Below are 13,941 nucleotides of genomic sequence, written 5' to 3'. Positions count from 1 at the left end.
GATGTAGTGTACATGGAATGCAGTACAGGTAGATCATCATGACTGCCATAGGGAGAAGCAAACCTGAAAAATATGGTACCTTAGGGAATACACCTTGACCTGTTAGGGAAAAGTTAGCAACTTTCTTAGTAACAGAGCAGGACCACAGACTTGTTCTGTACATCTGGAATGAGGAACAAGGGGCTCCAGGCAGCTTGGCCAACAGTAAGACATGATGGCAGCAGCAGTCCAGCAACACCTGAAGCACCACAACCCAAAAAACCTTTGGTAAGCGGAGAGTTCTGTAGCACATGCATACCTATGAGACTGCTTTGCACAGCCTGACAACCTGCAGAGGTTTTGGGATTCCAACTCCCATCAGCTCCAGCCAGCATAGCCAATGGTCAGGAGATTATGGGAGTTGTAGTCCAGCAACATCTGGAAGGCCACAGGAAAGTGAGCTATGGAAGGATAGGCCTGCTAAGTGATTAGCCATGATGGCTAAGAGGATCCTCCATGTATGGAGGCAGTGTATCTCTGGGAACAAGCAACAGGCAATGATTGTCACCTTCATCTGCTGTGAGCTTCCTAGAAGCATCAGGCTGGCCACTGCTGGATACCGAAGGTTGGGCTAGATCAGGCAAGAGAACTTGGTGCCCTCCCATCAGCTCCAGCCAGCATGGCCAATAGTGTCAGAGATTATTGTAGTGGTCCAGCAACATCTAAAGGACCACAGGTTCCCCATCCTGGTGTTAACTGGAGATGCCATTGAAGACTGAACCCTGGTACCTTTGCATGCAACGCGGATGCACGGAGCTCCTTGACTTTTGAGGAATGTCATTTGCCAGTACAATTATCTGCTGTTACTGTCTGAGTAGATTTACTACAAATTTGTTTTTAGCTTATGCATGCTTTTTGCACTGTCTTACTTTATGCTTGTTCATAGGTTTAAAGTACATCACAATTGGCTCTTTCTAAAGGGTTGTAAAAACTGGTAAATTCTAGGGTGCCTTCCATATACTGTACATAGTTCCCAGGGTTTCCAAGGCCTGAAAAGAACGGGCATTATTATCCCATACTTTCCTTATATTAGTGCTGCCTTTTCACACTTTTCTTCTGTGAGGGGAGGGGGTGGTTACCCTTTTATACTAGCAAAGCCTAACTGTTTGCACCGTATGTTCTGGTAAAATACAGAACTAGAATACCGTAGATTCCAGCGTATTAGGCGACTGGTCATATTAGATAACTCCCCAAATTGGCAGCTGCAATTTGGGGGTTCGTCTTATAAGCCCAGTCGCCTAATATGCTGGGCAGCTCCACGCTGAGAGAAAGCCACCTGGCGCGGAGCAGAGCCCGCCGCCAGCTGCTACTGTTTTGGAGCCGCTGCCGCAGCAATGGGCAGGCTCTCCTCTGCATCACTCTTACCCGGCGTATAAGACGACCCCCAACTTTTTAATCTCTTTTTTGGGGTTCTCAATTTGTGTAGATTCCCGGCTAATTACAATTTGGGGCATCCTTAGACATTATGTACATTGTTGATTGTATATACACAAGATAGAAGATTCCTTTAACCCATCCAGGGATTCCTATTCACAGAAGAAAAGGACACAGGTCTACTTACCACTCATCTAAAAGTTTTAAATAAAATGTTTATTGGAGAAGTTACCTTGATGAACCAAAAAGCAACAACATTTAATCCTTAGTTTTATGTTTCTCTCTCTTTCTTAAAAAGCAATATTCTTTGCCTTCATGTCTTAGGTGAACTCAAAAGATGCTCTACAGAGCTTCTGCCAAGACAGTTCCACAAGGCATTCCAGCATGGATTACTCATATCTGCATCATTAAAATGGTCATCCACACACTCTTTGGCCACCCTCCTCTCTCAGAATTGCAGCCTCTTAAAGACATTGCTGACACAGGGACCCATCTTCCTCTTCACTCTGCAGCATTGGAACCAGTATCTGGAAGTGAGAAGAAGGCAATTTAAAACAGGACACTGCTGTTAAAGACAACTCCAAGTCCAAAATGAGATCTCACAAATTTTATGAGCTCCACAAGGCTTCCGTGAATCCTGAATGAAACTAAGAGATTTGTGCCTAATTTTTACATTACTCAATTCTTTTCACTGATTTCATTCTAAACCTTACCCTAAGAGTTAGGCCACTGATCCATATATCTAAGAATTGTTGCATGTGCTTGGCACCTCTCCAGGTGTCTTGCCACTTGCAAAAAATTTCAGGGAGTCAGGTTGAGATGCCAAGAACTGAACCTGGGACATTCCTTATGCAAAGCATACACTTTACCACTGACCTAGAAACCCTTCCTGCTGAAGTTCTGGTGTAAGTTGTATGGGGAGCTGTATACAAACTTCATAGACCAGGTTTTTCATATGGATTGAGCCAGTTTTGAACAGAAGGCAGCTAGAGAGGAAACACTGCAATCAGTAACAGTGGCTCCCTCTCATTATCTCTAGGGCTGTTGACTGCACCCTTCTGAAACTCTTCAGTACCTAACACTGCACCAGCAAGTTACAAAAATTGCATTTATGTGCCGAAGGAAGACTGATTTTTTTTTAATATAAAAAAGAAGGCACATAAATCTGTAAGTAAGAAGATCCTTCAAAAGGCAATGCTGTTAAGATACAAGGGTGCCAACTTTTTAGTCAGCTCCTGCTTCACTGTCTTTAACACAGGGGAAGGGAAGCTTTCTGGGTTGGGTTGGGCAGCACATACCAGTAGTGGGTGGGGCCAGAAACACATGTAGGTGGAACAATGCATGGAAGCTTCTCCTCTGTATAATATGTCAAATTCCATCCATGCAGAAGTGGAGATATTTCTGCACCCATACACCCATTTCTCCATCCAGGCAAGTAAGAGGCATTGTCACACTTCAAGGACATATTCCAGGCAGGCAAAAGTACCCCAGAAGGGCTTGGAGAATGGCTGCTGAGAGGTGTGGCTTGGGGAGAGTCCCAAGGGCTATATAGGGCCTGAGGTTTCCCACTCCTGCTTTAAAAAGAACATGGCAGACAGGGGTTTTCTCTCTCCCACACCTGGAGATGCTGGGACTGAACCTGGGACCTTCTGCATACAAAGCATATGCCCTACTCAAGGCACAGACAATGTGTTGCCCTCCAGATATTTTGGACTATGGGTCCCATAATCCCTGACTATGGCCATGCTGGCTGGGGCTGGTGAGGGTTGGAGTCCAACAACACTTAGCAGGAACCATGTTGTCTACCCCTATTCTACTCTAGGGTCCTTCCTCTAAAAAATAAAAAGATTTGAGGTACTGAATAAAGCTACCTTATACCAATTCAGACCATTGGTCCACCAAGCTGAGCATTGTCTATAGCAGGGATGGGGAGCCTATGGCTGTTGGACTCCAACTTCCATCAGCCCCACACAGCATGGCCACGAGGAGGGCCACAGGTTCCTGGTCTACACTGTATAGCAGAATAGTTCTAAAGTTTCAGATGGGATATCCCCAGGCCTAACTGGAGGTGCTGTGGATTAGGATGCTGTGTGCTTAGGATCTTTTGCATTCAAAGCAGATGTTCTACTGCTAAGCTATGACCTTTCCCCACAGAGACTCTAGAAATCCATTGCCCAAGCCAGTTGGCTTTCAGGTCTTCATAGGCAGGCAACACATCCTTTATTTGCAGCAGTGCAGTGTAAACACTTAAAATTCTGCTTCCAAACAGCGTTAGACACACACAGCAATTACACAACAAATACCCATTGTGGCTAAAGGGCATTTCCCTAATGAAATGATGAGGTGCTGTCTGTGGCCTGGCACTTTGACCATCAGCCAACCCCCTGCCCCACCTGCAGATACTTTTGCCACCTTCTTCTGGAGGGAAAAATCTAGAGCTGGATGGACTATTACACCAGCTGCCAGAGGCCAAAAGAAAGAGCTACACACACATCTCTAATGTTTAGTACCCCTTGTGGTGGCTTTTAATTGTAAGCCAATCTTGGCTGAGAAGTTATAGCTTGTACACTGCTTTGAGATTTTCTACAGTCAAGCAGTACATAACTTGTACGAAATAAAAACTAGTGGGATATAAACATAATAGCAACAAAGATGCATTTGCCACTTTTTATCAGGTTAAAACCCAAACACATCCTTTCTTCATAAAATCCTGCCCTGGTAGAAAATCCCATTTTAATTGAGACTTACAGGGCAGGTGACAGAGGAACTCTCTCATTTGAAAAGCTCAATTCAAGAACCAGAATAGCCAGGTCTTATTTTATCTTGCATTCTAATGTAACACTTCTACTCAAAAATGACCCCAAAAGAAGCTTACATCAAAATAAAACTATCAAAGAGAGTCAATCAAAAACCATCAGTAAAACAAAAACAACATGTGTGAAATAAGAAGTTTAGAGGCTGAAATAACTGAAATTAAACCAAACTTAGTCTCTGAATGGTTGGGAGAGTCAGTAAATTTTCATCATGTACTGTGCTACCAAGGAAAGGAAGTTTCATGACTGGGGTGGCACCACCACCAAACAATGGGTCAAATGTATTTTAGGATACTTTAAGGGGAGGGAGAAGCCTTTCATATGCTTTGTGCAAAATTTTCTCATCAAAGACTCATGGGTTTACCAACAGCTGTAATTCTTGTGCAATATATATATATATAATCTATTGCTACTCTGCCACTTGATCTCAGCATCTTCACACACATCACATTCCAGAACTTACTTTTTCCATCACAGGCTACTATTTTCACTTTATCCACTTTCACAAGCTCAGTGACCTCTCTGAATTCAACATCATTCAGTACAAATGTCCAAACGTTGTCACAAAATCTGTATGTGTTCAGGGAGCCCTTCAGGAGCGAACAGGGGAAGAAAGAGAGAGAAAAAAGAACATCTAAGTAACTTCAAGAAAAACTTCTTTGGAATTGTTTCACTCATATTTTGTGCCACCCATGTGCCTCAGAGTAATTCTGAAGGGTGTGCTTCTTGTGCCACCTTGTGGTAGGCTTAAAAACAACAACAACACCCACACAGAATAAAGGAGAGACTTAGAACAGCCAAATGCCGGCCTGAGAAGTACAATTAGACCCCCCCCTTAAATGCACAGTCCAGCCCTTGGGCATATAGCAAAGCTAACCCAGTTATTTGAAATTTTGCATTACTGCTGCATGTCCTGCCACCAACATTTTATAACTAATTTGTTATAATGATTTATATCCACCTTTCAGGACATGAAGTCCATATGCTGGTTTCTTTTCATATCATATATTTCACCTTTTATAAATCCTTCTCAAGTTTCTCAAGTTTATTGCGGCCAAAGCCAGTGACACTAAACACCACAAGATCAGACAACAAGAAATCAGCAACAACTTCAGAAAAGAAAAAAGGTTACACAAGGGAACTTCGCAGTGTGCCATTCAACAGAAGAGATTTACGCTTCTTAATTACTAAAGTGCAAAATTTAGCCACCTCATATGATATTGAGCTTGAGGAATCTTCCAGGAGGTATTTTCGAAGAATTTCAGGGGAGGATTCAAAATAATATTGAAGGGGTATAAATTTTGATAGAAGCGGTAAAATAAGTTGAACTCGTTCTTCACTATAGAATTCGCAAGATAGAAGAATGTGTGTGACAGATTCTACCTTATTAGACATACAAGGGCAGAGACGCACATGCATTGGAACCCGTGTGAATTTGCCGTACAGCACTGCTGAGGGCATTGTCTCAAAGCGGGCTCTAGAGAAAGCCCATCTATAGGCTTCGTTAGTGATGTTAGTTAAGTAAGGGGCAGCTGCAAAATTAGGCCAAGCTTTTAAACATCTATACGTCTCTGGGAGTAGGGCGCCTTCTTGTTGTAATTCGATATCATAAAGTCTCCGAGTGATAGTAGCTTTTGCCTTGTTCAGAGTTCCAATAAAAAGATTTTCAGGGTTTAGGCCAATTTGTTTGATCTTGTTAGTTATTTGCATAAGTCAAGGAGGATAGGGAACTGCGGCCAGGAAGCAAGGTAATAGACCCTTAGGATTGTAATGGATTTTCAGCCAGAGGGATATTGCTTGTTCCCAGACTTTTAATTCCACTCTGGGCAGTCCTGCCTCTTGCCTTAAGACTGCATTAGGTGTACACTTAGGGGTAGCAAATAATGATCTTAAGAATTTAGATTGTACTGTTTCAAGGGTCTTAAGGTTGCTAATTTGAGAGCCATATAGAAGTTGGGCTAAAGATTTTGCCTGAAAGACTGTTAGGGCCATCGGGAGGAAGCCAGCTCCTTTCCTTCTGAATAATCTAAGGATAGCATTTGCACTTCTTTCTGCTGATATAGCTGATGTGGTCAAGTGTGTTGAGAATTTGGCATTATAAGAGAAAGTAATGCCTAAGTATTGGAAGGTCTTAGTCTGTTCAATGGCGTTTCCCTTTACGCTCCAATTATCCTTCCTGAAGGAGCGGTTAAAATGTACAATTTTGGTTTTGGCAAAGTTAATTGTTAACAGTTCAGTGTTACATTGGTCACTAAACTTTCCTAAGGCACGTTTCAGACCCACTTTGGTTTGAGAGAGAAGAACAGCGTCATCCGCATACATTAAAATTGGTACTTTTCTGCCATTAGAGAACACAGGGGGGTGGGTTTCAATTTCACGGCAGCATGTGACCAGGGAGTTAACATAGATGTTAAATAGGAATGGGGCTAATAGGCATCCTTGTCTAACTCCTCTTTGGACTGGGATTTCTCTAGAGAGTCTGCCGTCCTGTGCAAGTCTTATCTGGAGGGTATTGTTCTCATGAAGCTTAATCATCAGAAGTAATAACCTTCTGTTAATACCCATATTGGCCAATTTGGCCCAGAGCCTGCTCCTGGATACAGAATCAAATGCTGCCTTTAGGTCCACAAAGGCCGCATATAATGACTTTTTCCAATATTTCGCATACTTATAGACAAAGTAATCTAACACTAAGCAGTGATCAATGGTGGAACGTCCGGATGTAAACCCTGCTTGTTCAATTTCTAGCAAGTTATTATGATCTAACCATTCCCATAATTTTAGGCATAGATGTTTTGTATAAAGTTTACAGATCACATTCAGGAGACTAATTGGTCTATAATTAGATGGATCAGAGGGGTTGCCCTTTTTAAATATGGGAACAATTATAGCTAGTCCCCAATCTTTAGGGATTTCAGTTGTCTTATCTATATATGAAAATAGATTTGCAAGGACCGGGGCCCACCAGTTTATTTGCGCTTTCAGAAGTTCAGCGACAATGAAATCACTTCCTGGGGCTTTGCCAGATTTCATTTGTAGAATTAGCGAAGTGATTTCAGTTTCAGATGTTGGGGGCCATGGTGTATCATTATCTAAGGGGATGTTAAGCGGCGCAGAAGGACGATGTTCCCTAAACAGCACTTTATAGTGCTCTTCCCATGAATTTGCAGGGATTATTGTGCCCTCATTAGGAGCTTTGGTTTGACTGGAGATAATTTTCCAGAAGTTGGAATTGTCTTTTTCTATTGACGCTTTTATGAGGGCCTGCCAGATGAGAGAGTCTGCGGTTCTTTTTTTGGTTTTTAATAACTCTTTGTAGTTCTTTTTTTAAAGTTGTAACTCCAATTTAGTGATAGGGTTAGGATTTTGCTGGAAGACCTTAAAGCATTCCCTGAGTATAAGTTTTGCCTGAGTGCATTCGTGGTCAAACCATTTTTTGTTGGTAGGGGAGTCATTTTGGTTAGATCTTCTGGGTCTTGACAATAACGGTTGGAGTTTTCGGATTAATGTGTTATAATGGTCAATTGGGGAGGTCTCTTCAGTGTCGCTGGAAGTCAGATCAGCCCAGAGGAGTTGACCTTCCATTGATTGTGTCCAAATACCAAAATTGTTATTAACATAAGGGGACCATTTAATTCTGGATCTGCCTATTTGTTGTAAAGCGCTAGGATCAGGAGTCTGCGGGGCAAGCCCACATCTAGAGGGTTCCCAAAATTCAGTCCTTTTAAGATTTAGGGGTAAATGGTCACTTTCGGTTCTTATATCTACAGTAAATTCAATATATTCATCGAAGAGTTCTTGGGAGACAAGGATGTAGTCAATAGCAGAATGCCTTAAGCCTGACCAGTAAGTAAATTGGCCAGGGCAGTCCCCCGAGGAGAGGCCGTTTAAAATAACAAGGTTTAATCTAAGTGCCATTAAAAAAAGACATGTACCAGCAAAATTGGTAACTGGGTCAAGTGAGTGACGCCTGAATAGGGGCCAATGTTCATCATTAGCATTTAGGGGACCCATTCCACTTTCCTTGATTAACTGTTCGTCTGAGTGGCCTAGCCTTGCATTAAAGTCCCCACCAATAATTAAGGAGGCAGAGGGAAACTTATTTGAGACAAGGAGAATGCAGTCTTCCAGTTCGTTCCAGATGTTTTTAAGATCAGTTTGTTTCATAAGTGGGTGAATATAAACATTGATGCATATGATCTTAAAATGGGTGGAGAATATTTTAACGGCCAAAATCCATTTTTTATCGATTTTCAATTGGATAGGGGAGGCTCCTATATCTGTCGATACGAAGGTGCTCAAACCTCCCGCCGGTCTTCCGCCTTTTGGGCCGATTGAGGCAGGGGAATGGAAAGCAAAGTAATTGTGTAGTTCGAAAGGATTTTGCATCCAGGTTTCTTGGAGCAGGATGATCTTGAACTGTGATATGTAGGTTAAAACGTCTTTGTCCCTTGTTTTCGATTGCCATCCAGCAACGTTCCAGGATAGTAGTAGGGGTGAGAGTCATTTTGTCTCTTCAATAGCATCTAGGGCTTTCCCGGGGTCGTGGAAGATGCAACCATTGGATGGTTGAGTCTCCGGTAATGTGATTAGGGGCGCCACAGAGATTTCGGCGTGGATTTCAGTTGGGCAGAGTAGGGGTGTGTGTTCTGCCGTGACCTGAGGAGATTCATGACCCATTTTTCGCTCCAAGTTAGGTGGAATATTTGCCTCTTTTGTGGGCGCTAGATCTTCAAAGTTGCGGAGATAGAGTAATAACTCATCTAGTCTGTCCGTTATCTCTGTTTGTTCGGCTTTTGGCAGATGGGAGAAGGAGACAAGTAATTCCTGCTCCATCGAATTCTCAAGATGAGTAGCCTTTGATAGGAGGGGCATGGGGGTCTCTGTCCAACTAATTAAGTCTGAGGGTGGAGAGGTAGAGCTCGTAGTAGATGGAATGCCCTCATTTTTAATTGCTTTCCTTTTAACTGGAGAGTAGGGAATAAGAGGGCAAATCTTAGTGTTGATAAAAACTCTTGTGATAAAAATTCTATAATTAGTCAGGTAGCTTCGTAGGGACATCATATAGGTTGGAAGCTTTTTAGAATCAAAGGTGAGCAGTATCCTCTGCATGTGTGGCTTGCTGTAAATGTGGACAGTGGATTTCAGATCGATGGAAAGAGGATCTACGCCCAGAAGCTCAGCTAGATGCCTTCTTGCGACATGTGTAGACGACCAGTTAACAACCTGACCTTTGAAGGGGAGGATAATTAAACAAAGTCTAGTGGCTTGTAACGAATCCTTCCAAGACGGCTCACATGAAACACTAAATCACATTTTTAAAAAATCAGGAAAAAATAATGTCAACATATAGAAAAAATAACCAAGGTGCCTCCTCCAGTTTTGCACTGCATTGGAACATCAAAGTATATATTCTTCTGAGTCCACATTTTTGCTGATTCCTAACAATAATTAAAAAAAAAAAACTTGGAAGCTTTTCCATACCAACTTGCTTCAGAGGAAGATGTTGCAAGTTGGAGTCAAAAGAAGTCTGCACCCATTTTAAGTCAGCAAAAGTTACTGTAAATGGTAGAAGCCATTAGCTACTCTTCATTAGCATTTAGCTTTCTTACCCTGAAATTGACTCTGTTTCTGACCCGTTGTGCCAATGCAGAATTGATAGCTTTGTCAAACTGAAGTAGCACTTGAAGGGCAAGCTGGGGGGTGATCTGCTGAGACTAAAATGGAGAGGAAAAATAAAAACATTCAGCTTTGAGGATAAATTACATTCAATATTGCATACAAGCTCATCTCTCCAAAATCTTAAGTTATAACAGTTCTGATTACATAGAAACATTGTAATCACCACTATAAAATTCCTTTATTAATTTATTATTTCAGTTTCTATCCTTCTCTCCACCAAATCAATGATCCTAGGGTAGGACACAATGGACAACATAGCAACAATAAAATCATACAACACTTAAATAAAAATGTTAAACCACTATCTAAACAACACAATCCTAATAACAGAGCAGACTAACAATTAAATTAAACTTGCGGCTGTTCTCAGTTACACCAATCCAATTAAAAAGGCCTGAGCAAAAGTTATCAGAAAATTATGCTTTCACAATTCTAACAACAGATAGAAAATTCCCTTGTTAAATTCTAACCAGTACAGTCCCAACGATTTTCCATATTTACCTGAACACCAATACAAAAATTAGCTACCCTCTTAACGTATTTCAGTCAGGTCTGTGTGTGTCTTAGCATGGGTATTCTGCCCATCTTCAGTTTTTCCAGACTAGCAAATAAGCATTTGATTTCTGGCACGGAGTTTGCTAGATTGCAAGCCTTATGCTTTCAGTTTAAAAAGTTTAAACTTTAAATGTTAGGTTTGCACTGAAAAGTTAGAAGGACCATCTTCCTTTGTGGATTTCCTCTTACCATTACCCTGATGTGTTTCATCTTTACTTATAAATCCACACATGATGCGAGGTTTGGGAGGGAGGAGGTAAAGAGCAAATAAACACTATGTTACATTTTATTCAATCATATTTTGAATATCTGTTGTGGCTTGTACAAGCATCCCACCATTTACGTGCGTTCAAGTCATGTACAGTGCCAGAAACCTGGAAGTGTGGGAGAGACCTGAAGCGCCTCAACAAAGCTCTGTTACACCTCTGGCTCATGAGCATTCCAGGATCCTGAAGAGGATACTCCCTTTGGGATCTGAGGAAAGTCTCCTTGTGAGCTGGAGGTGCAGCAGGATGCTCCCCACTTATGCTCATTCCACTTATGTGTCCAGGGGGGCAGAACATAACCCTGGTGTAAGTTCAGCACTGGGCTGTTCAGGCTTACAAGGGCATAAAAGTCTACAGTCTACCTGTATGAGCTCATCTAGGCTCTCCTGAAGACTATTCCCCAGCGTGGTATTTCTATAGAGCTGGTAGGCCATGGCTCATGAGAAGGGCAAAAAACCGTTGTTGACCATCCACAGATCTGAAACTGCTGCAACTTTCACCAAAAGCCTAGGAAATCCAGCATAACAATTAATGACCTAGACAGGGAGCAAAAATAGTGTTAGGGATGTTAAAGACTAACAGTGGAGTCGAATTGGAAATACCAAAAGGTAGTACTGTGGCTTTTCTAATTTAAAAGCATACGAAGTAAGTAATTCTATTTCTTTTGCATACGTTTAGCACTTCAGTCACAGAGCTTCTTCTGCCTCAAAGAACCCACTTGCTGCTGTTTGCTTTTAGCTGCATTCAGCTGCTTTGATATTATGCAGTGTAAAAACTGTATTACATAACTCTTTTTATGCTCTGTGCCCTACCCCAAGAGGCAGATAAAAGAAAAGGAATAAATATTTTAATGTATAATTTTATTTTATTTATAATTTTATTTGTGGAACACCTTCTTGGGCATAGCTTTCTCAAGGAAACTCACACACTGTAAAAACCCAGTGGAGTTTCAAATGACAAAGGTGGGAGTTTTATCATTTTAAAAAAGGGGTGGCGAACCGAAAATTATTTGGATTTGGAAAATTAGGTGGAGGGCTGCAGAAAGTTTAGCCAACCCTCTACGGTACTGGTCTTCAACTGATCCAAGGTGAGTCACAACAGGAGCAATTTCTGCTTGCCCCCTCCCAAGAGGTGGGCGGGGTTTGCGACACTGCACGGGCTTACCTGGCCAGGTGCCACCCACCTTCCTATAGGGTGGCCATCACCCTGCTCCCATCTCAGTAGGACAATGGGCTGCCAGCCGGGGGTGGGGTGAGGGCCAGGAAAAAAGGCCGATGCCCTTTGGCCTAGAGTGAACTAACTTGGTTTCCTTCCAGATTCACCCACCCGACCCTCCCTAAAAAGATAACATGGTCTTCTTTTGCAGGCTAACCTCATGTTTTCTAGGTCAGCAGGCGCTGCTATGGTCGGAAGATGGTTGTGGTATTCAGAACTGGGAAGGAATTCCCCTGCATTGGCAGGTTTTGCCTTCCCCGTAGCAATTTGTCACAACTTTGGTGGTTTTTATGCCTTGGTCGGTATCCTATAGTCTATCTTCAAGATGGGGGGTGACATCCTCATGCACCCCCACCCGGCGGTGTTGCAATGCCCCATAAAGTGTGGATTACTGGAGTCACTGGCCCTAGAACAGCGGCAAGTAGGTGGCTTTGGTGAGGTGGAGGGCATGCTGTGTAAGTTCACGCTTTACAGTCTCTTCCCACTGTACCTGACTGCCCTGCGCATCCTCAGCCTGTTGGGTTGAGAGGGATACCTTCCAAGGCCTAAGCCAAGGTTCCTACACCTAAAATTCAATAAAGTTGTGGCCTAATTTAAACCCATACATTACTGTCATGTCTCCTTTCGGGGGTGGGGGGTAGGCTTTGGGGACAGGGTTTAGCCCATGGGCTTGCAAATGGATGATTTAGCTGTGATTCCTGAATTGCAGGTGGGGGACTAGATGACCCTCAGGGTCCCTTCTATGATTAAAAAATGGATCCCCAGATGCATATTTGGGTTAAAAGGTTGAAGGTACCTGCCCCAGGGGTTGCATGACAGTGGAAGGCTTCCTGCACACACAAACACGTGTACAGAACACCCACACCCCAAACCAGCCACCACCCACTTCAACTGATGCCTGCAGATTGCCTGGTGTGTGTGTGCGTGTGCCATTGCCCACACCAGACACATCCAGCAATTGATCAGATCACCAGAGTTGGATGAGCAGGCAATATCCATCTCCCCAAAGACCCCAGCAGCATTTGCCCTTTACCATATTTTTCTTTTCATAGTGGTGCTTTAAGAAAACTGCTAGCACATGCGGGAAGTTAAGTAGGGTCCATCCGGTATTGCTTTCAAATTGGATTGGGAACTGTGTGTTGAGATTCCTGCACTGAAGGTCTGGGCTAGATGACCCTCTATGATTCTATGAGAGATTTCCACCTCTGCCAAAACAAGTGGAGACTGGGGCATGACGAGGAAGATTAGGGTGGGGGACCCTGCCCCAATATTTGGGAGTTAACCACCCCTGTTTTAAAACCACAGAGCATCTAAATAATAATAATAATAATAATAATAATAATAATAATGTACAGTAAAACAACATTGTCATAGAATTTTAAAAAATATTGTTTTGGGGTTCAGTATCTTTTTAACTGTTACTTTTCACACGTGTTTTGCTCTCTGTACAGTATTATGTCTGTGCTGCTTCGACTTGGGTAAGGCGCCCGAGTCCCGGCCTGGGGAAAAGGCGGCATATAAACAAACAGAACAAGAACAACATTTCCATAATAGAACTACAACGTTTCAAGAGCGCGACTGTTCCCCACACGAAAGCCCGGGCAGAGCAGGGGCATTTTTACCCCCCCCCCCACTTTAACAACCAAGACTTATTATTGGTGCCGCCGCCGCCGCCGCGGTTCTTGTCCTTCTCAAGCGACGCCGCAGCGAAGGAGCAGCAGCGGGGCCTTCCGTGGCGGCGGAGGCCTCCGTTTCCCGGGCGCCGCCCCGCCAGGGTCGCCCCTTTCCCGGCAGAAGGCGGTACCTGCAGGAGGAGGAGGAGGAGGAGGCCGCGGCGCCTCCCGCTCCTCACGGCCCCCGACGCGGATCAGCCACGACTCTTCTCCCTCCGCTCCCTCAGGCTGCTCGGTCCGGAAGCGGAAGCTCCCGCTCCGGAAATCGAAAGAGGGCGTCGCTCGACCACCATAGAGATTCCGCGTAGCTGGGCTTGGGCGTGT

At 43.4% G+C, this 13,941-nt stretch overlaps 1 protein-coding gene across 2 annotated transcripts; it reads right to left on the bottom strand.

Annotated features, from left to right (window-relative positions):
- Positions 1-1,608: 1,608 nt before the first annotated feature.
- GTF2A2 (general transcription factor IIA subunit 2) lies at positions 1,609-13,878 on the bottom strand. Of its 2 annotated transcripts, none has more exons than XM_080980862.1 (5): positions 13,749-13,878; positions 11,092-11,265; positions 9,839-9,943; positions 4,690-4,816; positions 1,609-1,940 (listed from the first exon to the last, which is right to left on the bottom strand). In XM_080980862.1, exons 2-5 carry the CDS (start codon positions 11,161-11,163, stop codon positions 1,915-1,917), a joined length of 330 nt encoding a protein of 109 aa, XP_080836988.1. In that variant the 5' UTR covers positions 11,164-11,265; positions 13,749-13,878; the 3' UTR covers positions 1,609-1,914. The 2 variants fall into 2 exon arrangements, with proteins under 2 accessions (XP_080836988.1, XP_080836989.1); XM_080980863.1 differs by having other exon boundaries at positions 11,092-11,236; positions 13,749-13,874.
- Positions 13,879-13,941: the final 63 nt, after the last annotated feature.

This window comes from Podarcis pityusensis, assembly GCF_964106645.2.
Source record: "Podarcis pityusensis genome assembly, chromosome: 14".
In the NCBI taxonomy this organism is placed as follows: Eukaryota; Metazoa; Chordata; class Lepidosauria; order Squamata; family Lacertidae; genus Podarcis; species Podarcis pityusensis.
The sequence above is the reverse complement of the archived record's forward strand: the minus strand, read 5'-3'. Positions and strand labels throughout refer to the sequence as shown.